At 34.1% G+C, this 17,647-nt stretch overlaps 1 protein-coding gene across 1 annotated transcript in view; it reads left to right on the forward strand.

Moving 5' to 3' along the window:
• Nucleotides 1-17,647, forward strand: part of LOC123246223 (ATP-binding cassette sub-family A member 10-like) — a 129,161-nt gene that overhangs the window by 30,657 nt on the left and 80,857 nt on the right. The window contains exons 9-18 of the mRNA XM_044675154.1: nt 95-260; nt 3,943-4,001; nt 6,834-6,944; nt 7,364-7,539; nt 7,727-7,846; nt 8,217-8,355; nt 8,864-8,954; nt 12,098-12,237; nt 14,313-14,429; nt 15,933-15,996. Of these exons, the coding sequence (XP_044531089.1) occupies nt 95-260; nt 3,943-4,001; nt 6,834-6,944; nt 7,364-7,539; nt 7,727-7,846; nt 8,217-8,355; nt 8,864-8,954; nt 12,098-12,237; nt 14,313-14,429; nt 15,933-15,996 (1,183 nt within the window). The remainder of the gene's footprint in view (nt 1-94; nt 261-3,942; nt 4,002-6,833; nt 6,945-7,363; nt 7,540-7,726; nt 7,847-8,216; nt 8,356-8,863; nt 8,955-12,097; nt 12,238-14,312; nt 14,430-15,932; nt 15,997-17,647) is intronic.

Here is a 17,647-nt window from a genome sequence, read left to right on the forward strand (position 1 = left end):
TATCCTTGTTGTGAGATGTGCCATCTTAGGATAGGCTGCTTTACTTAGTGTGGTCTGGTCTGATAAATCCAATATATAATTCTGTCCTTATCAGATGAATATGGACGTCGAGAATCTCCCTTGTTTTTCCTTAAGTCTTCATTTTGGTTCCAAAAGCAAAAGGTTGTTCATGAGGTTCTGGAGAATGAAATCAATCCCGAGTATTACTCTGACTTTTTTGAACCAATATCACCAGAATTCCATGGAAAAGAAGCCATCAGGTAACCGATTTTTAAAGGAAACAAATTAATGCCACAGGCTAATAAACTAATCAGAGTACTACAAATAGTTAACTTTAGTGAAATATTGAAATATCCACACTATACATTTTACATTCCCTCCATATTAAACCTCTGGCATCATACTTGGTCTTCTTCCACCTCTATTTGAAAGGAAAACTTCTATCCTAAATTTATGTTTCAAGATTTAAATTTATAACAGTTGTGTAATATCTCCAAACACAATTTTACATTTCTCAAGCCTATGTTTGATTTTCTTTCTGTTCAGTTTCTGCCTTTTACCTTGGATCTTCTGCTTCCTCTCTTTGTTTTTAAAAAAATTTTTTACTCTTCCCATTTCTTTGTCTAAACTAACTTTTTCCTCTATTTTCTTCCCTTCCAATTTCTCCTTTTTATTTCTTTCTTGAGAGGGATATGTAAGAGAGGACACTGAGAAATAGAGGGTCAGCCTAAATTTGAAGGGAATATTATGGTTGTATATTTTTATTTTATATATTATTGTACATCATTTTATTTGATTTTTTAAAAATTAAAATGTTTATTCTTTTTAACATACTATTTAATGCTTTTGTGTAACTCAAGTAACTCAAATAAGTTCTTTTGAGTTATTATTATCCCTTTTCTCCAGATTATGAAACAAAATCTGGGGAAGCCAGAATGCTCCTTTCATTCACTATGACAAAAAAGGTATGGGATCCTTCTGATCAGTGTTTAAGGGATTGTATGATATTGATCATATCATCTTCTCAAATTAAGATAGGTTTTTAGTTTCTTGAGGACCAAATTAATGTTTCTAAGCCTATGAGCCTGGCCAGGTTCTTTTCAGCACTGTTAAGTGTCCTCTCAATATTTATCTGTCATTATTTCTGGGAACAGAGAAAAATAAAAACCAGGGCTACTTCTACCGTAATATTCTTTCTGAAACTATGAGATTCCTTTGGACATATAACTTATGAGGAAAGTGTTTCTTCACCTTGTGTTTCTTGCATCCCCCAGTTCATAACTCATCCTTCCTTCGCATCTCTATTGATTACTCTCCTTTTACTGTCTTCTCCATTCTTTACTCTGAGAAGTGAGTGATTGAATATGAGCTTTACACCAAAGATACACTAAAGAAATCTCTGTATATAGAGAGACAATGATATAGCTACATTGGGCTGTAAAACTAATTACAATAGCCACAACAACATAATGTGGGGAGAATGATTAGGAAAGGTTCAAAAGCAGACCAGAGAAAGGATAAATGGAAAATAGAGGGAAGAACAAAGAAAAAGCCCCACATTTCCTGGGGTCCAAGTTTTTTCAAATATATAAAAGATGAATTTATGTTTCATCTCTTCTTTGAAGCCCTCCAGGACTATTGAAGCCCACATTAATCTCTTCCTAATGTGAACTAGTGTACCTGTCATTTATATAATACCAAATGGAATGTAAGAATTTAGGACAAAAAATGTATTTTTATCTTATATCCTCTCATGGGTATAATTGTAAGCTGATTGGGGGTAGGGACCATTTGTATATAACCACTTGTTATATACAAAACTGGCATAGAAATAGGTATAGAGAATTGAGGTTAATAGTCCCCTTTCTGGATGAAGTACAACCAGTAGAGTTCTATGAAATTGGCTCTGGTAACAACTTCCTTTAACATTTTTATAAATGATGTGGAAGTGAAAATTCCCAGTGAGCATTACATGTTTGTTAATAATATTAAGCTATTTTAAGGAATGAAATACTATACCAATGGAGATAATTTACAATAATTTGTAAATGATTTAAGTGTTTAATGATTTAAAAGGGTAAGATGAGCTTTAATGTAGACAAATATAAGGTATTACTTTTAGAGAAAAATAATATAAATTGTATTTTAAGCTAATATTTTCTGAGCTAAGAAGACCATCTAGAAGTCACTGATGATTCAACTGAGAGCATCCAGAGGATATATTGCTGTGGCCAAGATTCCTGGCATTGTTTGAAGAACTATTAAACAAAACTTTACCTTATACTTGTACAGATAAACTTTTACAAAGAAATTTCAGATGCAAGAAATGGAGATTTAGACAAAGGAAGTATTAGGATATGATTTATGCATATCATAAACCATTCTTTTTATTTGGCATTCTCAAATACCAAGTCAGTAAGTATAATGGACATTTAGGTTTAAAAATGTTCTGCAAATATAAATGTGTTGAGGAACATCTCTTGCATAAATTAAGGTACAGTTGTTCAAATTGTAGAATACCTGTCAATAAACATATAGCAGAATTAGAAAAGACCAGGAGAAAAGTAATTAAAATGATCAAGAAGAAGAAGTAACTTTCATATGAGGATAGAAAACCATCAAATTAGGATTCTTCAGTTTAGAAAGATGAAGGGTGATTAAAGACATATCAGACATGAAGGGTATAGAAGATACTTTTAACTAAATTCCTGCTCTGGCATCTCATTTCACTGTGGAGGGGATTTTGGATTTTAAAGACTATTCCAGCAAAGGAAAAGACTGGCAAATCTTACCAAGTTAGAAAGGCTTCCATGAAGTAAACTAGAAGTGATTGCATTTTTAAATGATTTGATGGTCAGCCTTGCAAAGTGACAAAAGGCTTACTACAAGAAATTTAGTCATTGTATGACAAAATATTTTGGCCTGAGTAATTAATGAAAAGCATGGAGGTGTTTTAATTTAAGTTTATGGAGAGAGTAGACAATTTGAAAAAATCATGCATATTTTGAAATATCAATGATGGGTAAGATGAATGCATACATGCTTGCTAAATTATGAAACACTAGAATTAGAGAGTTACTTTTTGAACCTTAAAAAGTGATTTTAAAGTGAATATAACAATCCTACTTTGCCTGACAAGTAGTAAATATGTGAGCTCATTTGGATTAAATGATCTATGAGGCCCCTACCAGCTCTAAATTTATAAGTCATTGAACTCCAAAACGTTTTTAGCAGGATTTGTATTTTTCAGTCCTAGAAAGTGACTGGTAACTAAAAATAAGGACTCTAATTAGAACAAAGTCTGAGATTATGGGGAATCCATGGGGAAACATATTCCCTGAAAGAATTCCAAAGGTTATATCTTCATATGTAAACAGTGGTAATTTCTAGATGGATAAGGATGAGCCCTCACCTCCAAGAGAATTGATTGCCCTAATTAGTCAAGAACATTTAAGGTCAAGATGATTTCATTCCTAGGTTTGGCTAGTTTTTTACCATTATGTTGGAGCCAACTGGAACAGACTTTAGTGAACCAATTGTTTTATTTTCTGCATAAGCATTTACACCTCAGAAATTCTCAGTCATTACAAATCAGAGCTTGATTTATTAGTTTGTTCATTGTCTAGAAGGTGATAAAGAAAATATCAATAATGCATATTAAAAAATTAGTGTTTCATGTGTACATTTTACTTTTAAATGGCACACTTGTATCTAACACAAAAAAATGACTGCAATGGTATAAATTTCAAATCAGGGAAGAAATCTGAATAAGCTTTGGGGAGGGCTTATTTTGGAGTTTGCAAACCTTGCTAAAGAATCCCTTAAAATACAGCATGTGGGAAAAATATAATTTGTTCACTCTGCCTATATCTTAGACCAACTCTGAACTATGCTAATATATATCTATATGTGATCATAAAATATTGTACATATTTCTTTCAGAATCAGAAACATTCGAAAAGAATTTAAAGCGAAGCTTGAAAAAGTAGAAGCTTTGAAAGGTAAAGAGCAAAATTTCATTATCTATAGTTTTATATTGAGAGTTGATTGCTTTCTTGGATTTGATTTCTCTTGAGAAATAGTGCAGACACCACAAATATAAATCCTCATCCCAACACACATATATGCATATGCACATATGTGTGTATACATATATATATATGTAAGTATATCCCCCAGCTTAATGAATTCTATCCAATTTGTCATAGTTAGAAGAAGAATAATGTTTTATGGTTATCTCTGAAACAGGTGACCTAAGTAGGACATAAAATTCTGTACACCATTTAGGTTTCCTAGAACTTCATGGAACCATAAAACTATTCTGTAACTTCATAGCTATCTTTTTACCCAATTGCCCTTCCTTTCTGGATCATATCATAGCTTATCTGAAGTATTTTTGGCTCCCTTCTAGTTTCTTATTGGCAGCTAGATGGTATAGCACTGTGTTGGTGAACCTATGGCACACATGTTGGTGGGGGCTGCTCCCTTCCCCCTCTCCATGTGCCTGAGGACATTTCTCACATGACCTGCCTCTCTGCTCAGCTGCCCAATGGGAGTGTTTCCTCCCTCTACTCCCATCTGTGATAAGGGGTGGCTCACATGTGGTGTAACAGTTGCAATTTGGGACTCAGTTTCTAAAAGGTTCACCATCACTGTTACAGTGTATAGTGTACAGGTCTCAGATTCATTAAGACTTAAAAAAAACCTTTTGGGTTTATATCTTCTGGCAAGGAAGAGCAGGGCTTCGATGCATCCCGCCTGCCACTTATTAGCTCTGTAGATAAGTTATCTAACTTCTATTCACCTCAGTTTCTTCATATGGAAAAAAGGGGTAATAATACCATCTACCTATTAGGATTGCTGTGGTGATCAAATGAAATGACATGTGCAAAGTACTTTGTAAACCTCAAAGTGTTATATAAATATTAATTATCATTATTATTGCATGGAATTCTACCAATAGAGCTATAATTTACATAATATATGATAAATAGATATAATTTTATTATATATTAAAATACTAACAAACTTCTAATCAGTGCTTTATATAGGAATATTTATTTTTATCAGGCTAAGAATTTACAAGTATTATCTCATTTGATCTTTCCAACATTGGAAAGTAGGTACTATTATTATAATTATAGATGAGGAAATGGAGGTAAACAGAGGTCAAATGACTTCCTCAGGGTCACACAGCTACTAAGTGACTTCCTGACTCCATGTCTAGACTTGTATTGACTGCGCATTTATGGAATCTCCTGCTATATGCAATACATTGAACTAGGGACACAAAGACTAAAACAACAATATTCCCATCTTAATGAATTTCAGGGAATTTATATTCTAAAGAAAACAACATGCACATAAATAAATGTATAATATATACAAAAGTATGAGTCAGTAGTCATTTTCAATGACAGAGAAAGCATTTAAAAACTGGTGGGAACAGAAAAAAGTCTTGTTTATCAGGTAATACTACCTTTTGGTTTAACCTTGAAGAGAGTTAGGAATTCCAGAACACAGAATAGGAATTGGGTTCAATGTTAAAGGAACCTGACCTCTGAAGACAGGGGTAAGAATCTTTTTATCATTTTGGTGTCTTTACACCTAGATTCTGGTTATTTATACCTCTACACCAGAGCCCTGGAGAACATAATTTAAAATATGGATTTGGTTTACGGATTATTATTATTATAATCATAATAATAACTGGCATTTCAATAGTGCTTTAATGTTTGAGAAATCCTTTATATATATTATCTCTTTATATCCTCCCAACAACCCTGGAAGGTAGATATTATTATTATCCACATTTAATGATAAGGAAACTGCAGCAGATAGAAATATAGTGATTTGCCCAAGGTCACATAGCTAGAGGTATATTTGAATGCAGATCTTTTTTGTCTATAATTTCTTCCTTCAATATTAAGACATGAAACATTTTGAGAGATTGCTAAAGGGTCATTTCATTTTCACCTTGGTTCTACGTTGTCCAAACACCTTCAAGGTTTATACCTTCTGGCAAGCAAGAGCAGGACTTTAATGCTTACTCTTGTCAGTGGTTATCTTCTTTTCCATGAAGAATGTAGATTTAACTGCCAATCAGCTCTGACTGTGGGACCTAGGAGCATCCAACCTCTTAAACTCATAAGGTTACCTCCAGCGTTAGAAAGTCCATCTCAGGATCACTATTTGGTCACTTATGTTCAAGGAAAAGAAACAAAATAAGAAGAGGCATTTATGGGTTAAAGAGTCAGCAAAAACAAACAAACAAACAAAAAACCAACAAACTTTTATCACAGCCATGTTGTTATGGCTTCCAGGGAGAGACCTCCTAATTCAGAGAAAATCTGAAAGAACTCCAAGCCTTCTATATTTAGTAGCATGGAAAAAGATTGAAAAAGGAAATTGTCTCCTATGAAAATCTACAGAGTGAATGGCTCTTTCTGACTTAGTGGTCATTTCTTATTGTCAGTCTCCTATCCCCCATTTGGAATTTCAGGGGGCCAAGGGATTGCAATGCTATCCCAAAGTCCTTCAGTGCTGAGTACATGGATCCACAGAAAGGCCCCAGAGGATATGAGTTCAGGTCCATGCATACTTCTTGGGATACCTTATTCTAGCATTTTTTAAAATGACAATATCAGATAAATGCAGGGTCAGTTTAGTTTGTTCTGTTCCAAATTGCTTTATCTTTTTTCTCCTTCATACATTGTCCCTTCTCCCCTACCCTTCATGCCCAAGTCATGCCTACTGGAATGGAAGTCACATAATTTCTATGCCTAATTCTAACATCTCAGATTAAAGGTAGATTCTTCTTTTGTTAATTGAAGGTTTGCTTCTTGATATCTATGAAGGCCAGATCACTGCAATACTTGGCCACAGTGGAGCTGGAAAATCAAGCCTGTTAAATATTCTTAGTGGACTATCAGTTCCAACAGAAGGTGAGAGAATCATTTCATAAAGGCAGATCAATCGGTAATTGAGAGCTCATTCAGGAATCAGTAGATAGCATTCAGTAGATGCTTCTGCGAATGTATTAGAAATTTCTCTAAACTGTATTTTTCTCGACTTATGCAATTTTCAATCAGAAAAAATGTGTTTTTTTAATTTAATAATTCCATGAGGATAACTATTCTTAGCCAGTGGGTATTTCTGTGAAAATGAACATTTGTATAAGTATGATCTTGCATTATCAATGTTATAATTATCAGTGTTTTTAAAATAATTCTTCTTTAAAACACTGATTTTTAAATAATATTCATTATTTAATATATCTTGGAAAATGATGCAGCATTTCACTTGATCATGATCTAAACTTTATTGCCATCTAGATATTAACTTGTTTTAAATTCTGTTTTAGGTTCAGCCACCATCTATAATAATAAACTCTCTGAAATAAATGATTTGGAAAAAATAAGGAAGATCATTGGTGTTTGTCCACAATGCAATGTTCAACTTGACTTTCTTACTGCAAGAGAAAATCTCAGGCTATTTGCTAAAATTAAAGGGATTCGTCCACAGAAGGTGGAGCAAGAGGTAGAGGAGGATAAGAAAATTGGCTGGGTGGCTCCTTATCCATGACCTATTTCTAGTCTATTATTTAGAAACTATTAAATGTACAAAATTTAGAGAAGGAAGTCCTCTTTATATAATGAATAGTAAATAGAAAGTGGTTCACCTAAAGCATTTTGGGTTTTTTTATCTAATATCCTCTCTTGGGTAGGTACAGCGAATTTTAAAACAACTGGAAATGAAAAATATTCAAGATATCATTGCAATAAATTTAAGTGGTGGACAAAAAAGAAAGTTATCCTTTGGGATTGCCATTTTAGGAGATCCTCAGGTAAGTGTTAACAGACTTAAAAATGATTGAGACTGACATACTTGAAACTATTATTAATAATTCATGATCTTTTTTATGATTAGAAATAAACAAATGTATATATATATGTATATATATATATATACTGAAATTCAATGCATTGTTGTTAAGCTCTCAGCACCTTTCCCCACCACTCCCAGCTGGTAAATATCAGAGGACTAATATGAAGTTTTAAAAAAATATATTTTAAGGATTATTTTCTGAAAGAACTTGTATCTGGAATGGAAAACACAGAAGCTTGCACAATGTTATTGCAGCTTAACAGCTGTTATGTGAGATTCAATTTAACTGTTTACCTGAAGATCCTTTCACATGTTTTCTTCCTTTTCAGGTATTGCTGTTAGATGAACCAACTGCTGGACTAGATCCTTTTTCAAGGCATCAAGTATGGAACCTTCTTAAGGAGCGGAAATCAGATCGTGTGATCCTCTTCAGTACCCAGTTCATGGATGAGGCTGATCTCCTTGCTGGCAAGTATAGCTTTCCTTTCACTATCATAGTCAAGGAATGACAGGTATTAGCTAAGCCTCTGTCTATACTGATAACCAAAGTGGAATGGAACAAGAGAGTCTTGCTTCTGATCCTCTATGTATCTTCAGTTATCATAGAATTTTTGACTACTAGTGAGATCTGAATTCCAATTGGAAAGCAATCAAATTGAGACATCTAGATAATACCAAGGCATATTCAGTTGAGAAATGAAGACATTTTGCAAGTATCCAAAGAAGAGAACATGGCCTCATTGAATTTTTTTCTCAAAAACTGTTGCATAACACAAAAGGTTAGAACGACATGCCCAGGTTTAGCATGTTTTCCCATAAACATTTCAGATTCTATTCTATGTTTTAAACTTTAAAATATAATCAATATGTTAAATGTAAAGGGACTATTATTTTTGGATTTGCGCGTTACTTTTAGGCTAACCCAGGAAATGAGAGAACCCTCTAACCTAGATCCCATTTACTTCTTTTTGTTCAGATCGGAAAGTGTTTATATCCAATGGGAGGTTGAAGTGTGCAGGATCCTCACTGTTTCTGAAGAGGAAATGGGGGATTGGATATCACTTAAGGTAGAATACTAATGGGAAGTGTGGGCTCAAATATAATGCAGTCTTTTGATGGACTTTTTAAAAAAAAAAAAGAAGAATGCTTCAACTACTTCTCTTTTATCAAAGGACCATTAAAAAACAACTCATAATTTCAGGATGTCATCTGGCTGTTTCATCTGGAGTTTCTTTGCCTTTTGGAATATATCATTCTTTTCCTTTTTATAGTTGCCAGTGTGTGGGGTGTTCAGGGAGGACTGCTCATCCACTTTTGGTGTCTACATTAAGAAGTTGTAGTATGCACAGCAGCCACACCTTGGTAAAAGCCCCCTGGCACACAGGCTAAACCAAGTTAAGGGCAATTGACAGACCTCAAACCCATCAGTGAATTAGAGGATGTCTAACCCAAATGTGTGAAGACTTTTCCTGGTTCTATGGGCAGATGAGAACAATAAGTTCCAATGGCCGTGATGATGGCTGAAGTGGCCATTGCAGAGCACTTAGTACTTGGTGAAACACCAAAGACACCAAGGTCAACCACTGCATCTCAGGCTATAACCAGTTGTCCTGACTTTTTTCTTGCTACTGGACTTTGATGATTCTGTAAGAAATAAAGAAGCTGATGACTTTGTTCAATTTTGTCTCACTTAAATCCAATCCACTCACAAATCATGACATCACCCTCCGATGTCATTGGTCTTCTTTAAAATGAAGGACAAACAAAATAGTTTGTTGTGGGTGCAGGATAGTTTTGTGATAATGAAATTTGCTTTCCTTTATACTTGAATGTCTTTCTACTGATCATTTGCAGAAGTTGTTGCTTTTCATCAGAAGTGTTAAATTTAACCACCTTATGCCTTAGAGTTTAGAGCATGTGTTTTTTTCTTTTTTTTCTTTTTCTAGAGGCAATCTGTGGATTCTTTCAAATGTGCTTTGTTTTCTATATTAAGAAATTCTAATTGTTTTTCTCATATTATTTCTTTCATTTTAAGATTTCTGACTTGTAATGTTTTTTCTGGGAGGTCTTTGCTGCTTAAGTTATCTTTACAAATCTTGTCTTCTAGATTAACTATTTTTGCTTGCATAGAAATCATGTGTACTTTTTAACATGATTTAAACTTTTGCATTTCTCAATCCATTGTTCTTTTTGTATACTTCTTTGAAAAGAGTTGCCCTTGTGAATTTGGGTTTCTTTATTTTTCTAATTATTTTTACTGTTCAGGCCATAAATCCCTTGATTTGCTCCCTTCAAGCTTCTCAAAAGATTTTAATTTCTCTTTTCATTCTGAAATATCTGACTATATTTCCATGATCTTTTGGAAATCAATAGGGTTCTGTTTCTGTGCTTCATTAGATATTGCTCAATTTCCTTTGTTGAAATACCTTTAGAGAAGTTTATAATTTTTTGATATTTTGGTCCTCTTCTTCCAACTTTAGTATCTTCTCTGTTCATTTGTCTGTATTCTATTTTTTAAATGTAATTTTCTTCCTTTTGAAACATTTGGTGCATTTAGTCTTTTTGCCCCTCCTTATATTCTCCTGCTTATCTTCTGTCTCGGGTTTCAATGGTCTGTTTATTTTGGACTTGATCATAAAGTTGTCTCAGTTTCTTCCTGCACTGGGTGATTTAGTTTTCACTAGCATTGGTTATTTTCCTAAGTAACTTCTGGGGTGTCAGGACTAGCCCTAGCTGGATTCCAGGCTCCTTTCTTTAAGACCTGTGCTGTTAAAGACCTTGGCCCCAATCCTGGTTGTTTAATTTTCTAACTGTGATGAATCAGCATTGATGTTTTTTTAAGCGTTCTAAGAGGGCTGCATGGGCATTCTAGGCAAAGCTGCTCAATTCTTTTCTTCTATTTTCTCTGTCAAGAAGAATGACTCAGATTTAAAAGGACAGAATGAAACTAGGGAATCAATATTTAAAATGACATTAATAATAGCTAGTTTCATATTTTCAAGAGATGCAATTATTATCATTTTACAAATAAGGAAACTAAAGTAAAGAGCTTTTCAATGACTTTTATCCAGGATTATATAACTGTAAGTGTTTGAGGCAGGATTTGAACTCAGTTTTTTTCTGACTCCGAATCCAGCATTCTATCCACTTCACTAAAGAGATGCCTCTAAGAAAAACTTGTAAATAATTAAAGAATACCTACATTATGTTGAAAAAAATATATAAATGTATTATTTTTCTCAACTCGTCAGTGTCTTTTGAAAGATTCTGGAGAATGGGAAAGGGAAATAGAAAATTGTAGTCTTGGAGAAGATTAAATGTTCCATTTTTTTAAGAAGAAAAAATAGAGGATAAGATTTATAGACCATTGAAATTTACTTTAGTTCTTGAAAAAAATCTAGAAAATATTATTCAAGAGATGGTCAGTGATCATAAATGGCAGGCAATATTTCAGGATGGGTTTCTTTTTTTTTTTTGACATTATTACTAGGTGAAAGGAATGCAGTAGACACCTAGATTTTAGCAAAGCTTTTTATAAAGTCTTTTACATATTTTTCTTGGAAGTGATAGATATGGTACAGAAGCTTATACAGAGCTGAAGTGCAGGAGGATGAAAATATAAAAATGTAATTCTTATATCACTTTGAGATTGGGTCAGCATTCCTGATAAGAAATAATTGTTTCAATTTTCCTGTGCTAGTCAGACTCCATCTGGAATATTTTGCTCATTTTAGGGTGCCACGTGTTAGGAGTGACATTGATAAGCTATAAAGTGTCCAGAGAATAGAGATTAAGATGAAGAAGAATACATCATATGAAGATTAGTTGAATTAAGAATGTTTAAGCAGAAGAGAAAAACGAAGGGGGAAAACAATAGTGGTCTTCAAATATTTGAAGCTTTATACAATGGAATAAAAACTAGATTTTTTTCTGCATAGTCTCAGAGGGTAGTGGGTGACAAATCTATAGAAGTGTGTGGACATTGTGTTTCTACCAATGCAATATAGGCTTTTTTTCCGGCAAAAATCATGTTTTCTACTTTCTTTATAGTTAGAAACACTTTGTAAAATATTATGTTGTAAAAAATTATACTGTACATTCAATTCAATTAATTAACACTAAATTTTAATGTGTTCAATAACTGCCTCTTGTTAATTGAATAAAACTTCCAATGACATATATGTTTAAATTCTTTTTTCCCCAACACCAGTTTGCATAGAAATGAGATATGTGATCCAGAAAAAATAACATCACTTGTCAAACACCATATCCCTGATGCCAGATTAGCAGCAGAGAGTGAAGAAAAACTTGTGTATACATTACCTTTGGAAAGGACTAGTAAATTTCCAGGTAATTTATTCCATGGATATGAGAATGAAAATTAGAAAATATTGTTAATATGAATTTGATAATTGCTGTCATTTTATAGGTTTGGAGTCACAAGAAAAATGGAACTGATTATGTATTAGCACTACTATGCCTATAATTAAGACAATCTAGTACTAGATGAGAAGTGGTACGTGGACAATGTTATCCATGGCCCAAATTTCTTTTAGATATGTTTATATGAATATGTGAAGAAATAATTTCAACAATGTGGGGAGCTCTTGATGAGGTGACTCTCTGCACCATCACAGACAACATCTCATCCTTCCCTTAGTAGATAAGACCTAGGGAGTGATTAGAAACCAATGGAGTTTAAGTGGCTTGCTTAAGACCACCTAGCTAATAAGTGACAGAAGCAGAATTAAAACTGAAATCCACTATATGCAGGATGCCACCCTAAGTTTGAAGAACTTCTGTGCACCTGATCAATTGAGACAACATTTATATACTTCCTCATTTTGTTATCTTTGAACAAAGAACTCTTTATTAGAAACAAAGCACAAATATCAGCTAATCATTAATTAGCAAAAATTAAAATGTGAAAGAAAATTTAGAGTAAAATTTAAAAGTTACCAACACAAAAATACAATAATATCCTAAATTTATGCTCATTTTTGTCATTAATATAAAATAAATATCAGTAAAATGAAGTCAATTTTATTCATAAAAAAATCTTAATCCTTTCCCTTACATTACCTTAAAGGTAATTTAACATTTTTTCACCCAATTGTCAGAATCCCAATCATTATAAAAGATTCTTAAATTAAACACATTATTTAATTTACTGTTAACTGAGAGTAATATATCTCTACAAGATTTTAAAATGTCTTTATATGAGATTATTTCACATCAATTCTAGGAAAGGTTTTAGATTATCTTCCTTAAATTTCTGTTCAGGGAAGGAGAAAGAAAAAGAATGATCCTAGTCCCATATACACTGAATGCTTTCTTCTTGACTGTCCTTATCTATACTAGAGATTTTTTCTCCACATGATGACTCGTGTTCTTTTCCTCTTAAGTTGCTTCTAATTTGTTTTTTCATAATTGTCCACCAACTGTTATTAAACAAGCTTAATATCTCTTCTTCAGAAAAGTTTTCTCTTATTTAAACTTATTCTTAGATAATTCTTGACAATTATCAAGATTTCATTTTTAAAATTAATTTTTATACTTTTTTTTAAGAAACAGACATTTACCAGCGGACACCCAAATGATGGCCCCTCTTTCTTAATATAGAATTCCTTCCTGAAAACAATTAAGGGAAAGTTCCAAATAGCTGACCATGATTTGGACTGATAAAATATACTAGTATTTAACCTTTAAAATACATTTAAACAGGGGGCAGCTGGGTGGCTCAGTGGATTGAGAGACAGGCCTAGAGACAGGAGGTCCTAGGTTCAAATCTGGCCTCAGACACTTCCCAGCTGTGTGACCCTGGGCAAGTCACTTGACCCCCATTGCCTACCCTTGCCAATCTTCCACCTATAAGTCAATACACAGAAGTTAAGGGTTTAAAAAATTAAAAAAAAAAAAGATGTAGCATAGGATAATTTGAAAAAATATTTGTGATGATCTAAACATGTGAAAGAACTCATCCAAAACAAATTTTTCATAGGATGTAGTTTTGCTCTTTAAATCACCTATGTTATCTACGTTATTGTCGATTTCTGTTCAGATGTATCATACTAAGCACTTTCCCATTTGAATAAATTGTTTCTTAAATCTTTTTTAGATTCTGTTTAAATGCATTTTTTTAAACCCTTACCTTTCATCTTGGAGTCAATACTGTGTATTGGCTCCAAGGCAGAAGAGTGGTAAGGGTTAGGCAATAGGGGTTAAGTGACTTGCCCAGGGTCACACAGCTGGGAAGTGTCTGAGGCCAGATTTGAACCTAGGACCTCCTGTCTCTAGGCCTGGCTCTCAATCCACTGAGCTACCCAGCTGCCCCCTGCTACATCTTTTTAAAAAGTATAATATTTATTATTAGACAAGTTTATTTTATCTTCTTAATCTTTATTTTATTTATTTATTTTCTTTAGACCTTTACAGTGATCTGGATAATTGTTCTGACCAAGGAATTGTGAACTATGGTATATCTGTGACAACTTTGAATGAAGTATTCCTACAACTAGAAGGAAAAACAACCGATGAATCAGGTAAAATAAAACAAAACAAAAGAATTTCAGTAACCTCTAGACCAGTGATTCCCAAAGTGGGCGCCACTGTCCCCTGGTTGGTGCTGCAGCAGTCCAAGGGAGCGGTGATGACCACAGGTGCATTTATTTTTCCTATTAATTGCTATTAAAATTTAAAAAAATTCATTTCCAGGGGGGCTAAGTAATATTTTTTTCTGGAAAGGGGGCAGTAGGCCAAAAAAGTTTGGGAACCACTGCTCTAGACAAAAAAAGATAATAATCTATTATACATAAATTTCTTGGTTTAATTCTGCCTAGAAATATACTATTTACCAAACATTTTTGAGTATGTTGAGAACAACCATAGTTGTTTTAGGACTGGATCTAAGCAAAATTAAAAAGTAGATAATTATTCCTGGTGTTTTTTCCTGACACTAAACTTAAATTTATAATTTTGCACCCTTAAATTATTGCTTTTTGTTCAGGGTTGCATAAAACAAATCTAACCTCTCCTTCATATGACAGCTATTCAAATACTTAAACTCAATTCTCATGTCCTTCTCCCAATGGCCCCTGAGTTTTATATGTCTTAATATATGCCCAATTTTTTCAATGAAATCAAATTCCTTCACCATCACATTTGACTTCTTTGGAACACTTCCCAGTTTATCAATGTCCTTCTTAAACTCTGGCGTTCAGAACTAAACACAGTACTTACTCTGATGAGGGAAGGGTACTGTGGGATTTTTGTTGTTTTCAGTCACGTCCAACTCTTTGTGACCCTGTGCACCATACAATATGACTTTTCTGGGGGCAGCTGGGTAGTTCAGTGGATTGAGAGCCAGGCCTAGAGACGGTTCAAATTTGACCTCAGACACTTCCCAGCTGTGTGACCCTGGGCAAGTCATTTGACCCCCGTTGCCTACCCTTACCACTCTTCTGCCTTGGAGCCAATACACAGTATTGACTCCAAAATGGAAGGTAAGGTTTTAAAAAACAAACAAACAAACAAACAAACAATATGACTTTCTAAGTGAAGGTACTACAATGCCATTTTCTTCTTCAGTGGATTGAGACAACAGAGTTTAAGTGACTTGCCCAGGGTGACACATTTAGTGTCTGAGGCTGGATTGAACTCAGATCTTCCTGATGTCAGGGGTAGCACTTTATTCACTGAGCCACCCCCTGCTTCATGAGCTACCATGGGATGTATTACTTCCCTATTCCTAGAATTCATGACTTAAGACAGTTCAAACTTGCATTCTTTTCTTTGACTTCCAAATCATAATGCTAACTCATTTGAATTTGTAATACACTGAAATCTTGATTTTTTCCCCAGAACTATATCCCTTTTTCATTTTATACTAGTGAAGTTAATGTGTGTGTCTGTAAATACTTCATATTCATTCCTTTTGAATTGCATTTTATTTGATTTATCCCCATGATCTAGCCTGTTCAGATACTTTTGGATCTTGACTGTGTCATCCAGTGTGTTAGCTATCCCTCTTTACTTTGTGTCATTAGCAAATCTGATGAGCATGCATGGAATCTATGCTTTTATTCAAGTCACTGTTAAAGATATTAAAAAGTATAAGGCAAGGGAAGTTAGGTGACCCAGTGGATAGATATCCTGGAGATGGGAGGTCTTGGCCTCAGACATGTTATAGCTGTATGACCTTGGGCAAATCATTTAACCATTCTTCTGCCTTGTAACTGATACTTAGTTTAGATTCTAGGACAGAAGGTAAGGGTTAAAAAAAAGAGCTAAAAATTAGACTAAGTAAAGATCATTAGAGTACTCCACTGGAGATCTTTTGCAATTTCTACTAATAAATACACCTTGAGGGGCAGCTGGGTAGCTCAGTGGAGTGAGAGTCAGGCCTAGAGACAGGAGGTCCTAGGTTCAAACCCGGCCTCAGCCACTTCCCAGCTGTGTGACCCTGGGCAAGTCACTTGACCCCCATTGCCCACCCTTACCAATCTTCCACCTATGAGACAATACACCGAAGTACAAGGGTTTAAAAAAAAAAGGCTAATAAATACACCTTGAATCTGACCATTCAATCAGTTCTAAATTTACCTGACTGTGTAATAATCCAATCAATATTTCCCTATTTCCTCCACAAGAATTAAGTGAAATTATTGTTTTTATTATTATTTATATACATAATATATATTTCCTCCTCAAGAATAATAGAAATTATTATTATCTTAAGATTTGCCTAAGTTTAAATAATCTATATACAAAGCATTCTCCTCACATATTAGTTAGTATTCCTGTTAGCAAAAGAAATGAGAGTAGTCTGGTGTAATCTGTTCTTGATAAAGCAATGCTGATTCTTTGATATAATTGCTTCTTTTTCTACATTGTCCTCAGTCACCTTCCTAATGATCCATTCTAGAATTTTTGCCAGAATCAAAGTCAAACTCACTGCCCAGTCATTTGTGGATCATATTTCTTTATTTATTTGAAGATGGGAACATTTGACCTCTCCAGCCTGTTGTACTCCAATTTTTCATTATCTTTTAAATATCACTGGAAATAGCTCAGTAATCACATTACCAGTTCTTTCAGGACCTAAAGAAGTCATTCATTAACTTGGATTCATCAAGGGAAGTGTGATGCTCTCACACGTCCCTTGGGTAACAACTCTTTCTTTGTCATTTTTTTTTCTGTTTTTGTTCCCCCAGTGTCAAGGTCATTCTCCTTTGCAGAGGAAACAAAAATTAGATAAGAATTGAGCATCTCTGTATTCTTTGTTGTTACCAACCTGTTTATTCCAAGTAAATTTTCTTTTTTTTTTTTTTCAACTTTATGGAAGTTTATTTACAATTGAGAAGAGAGAGAGGAAATAAGGAAAATAAGACTCTAACACAGTAGGTAAATTACTATGATCCTCTAATAAATCCAGGTAGATCTAATTAACCTTTAGCAGAGAGTCAGACACAGAGTCTATTAAGGAATTTCCTTAAGAGAAGTTCAGGAAGATTCAATCAGTCTTTAAACTCACCACCTCCATGGACCAGAAGAGCTAGAAGACCTCCTTCACCAGCCGCCCTCTTCACCAGAAGCCCCCAGCTGACTGAGGACCTTCTCCTTTTTTTTTTTTTTCATTTTTGATAATTCATCTTTATTTTTTTAACATTTATTAATTTTCATTTTAACATGGTTACATGATTCATGCTCCTCCTTTCCCCTTCAACCCCCCCCCGCACCCCCCCCCCCCCCCCCCCCCCCC

The sequence above is a fragment of the Gracilinanus agilis genome, chromosome 4 (assembly GCF_016433145.1).
Source record: "Gracilinanus agilis isolate LMUSP501 chromosome 4, AgileGrace, whole genome shotgun sequence".
NCBI classification, from domain to species: Eukaryota; Metazoa; Chordata; class Mammalia; order Didelphimorphia; family Didelphidae; genus Gracilinanus; species Gracilinanus agilis.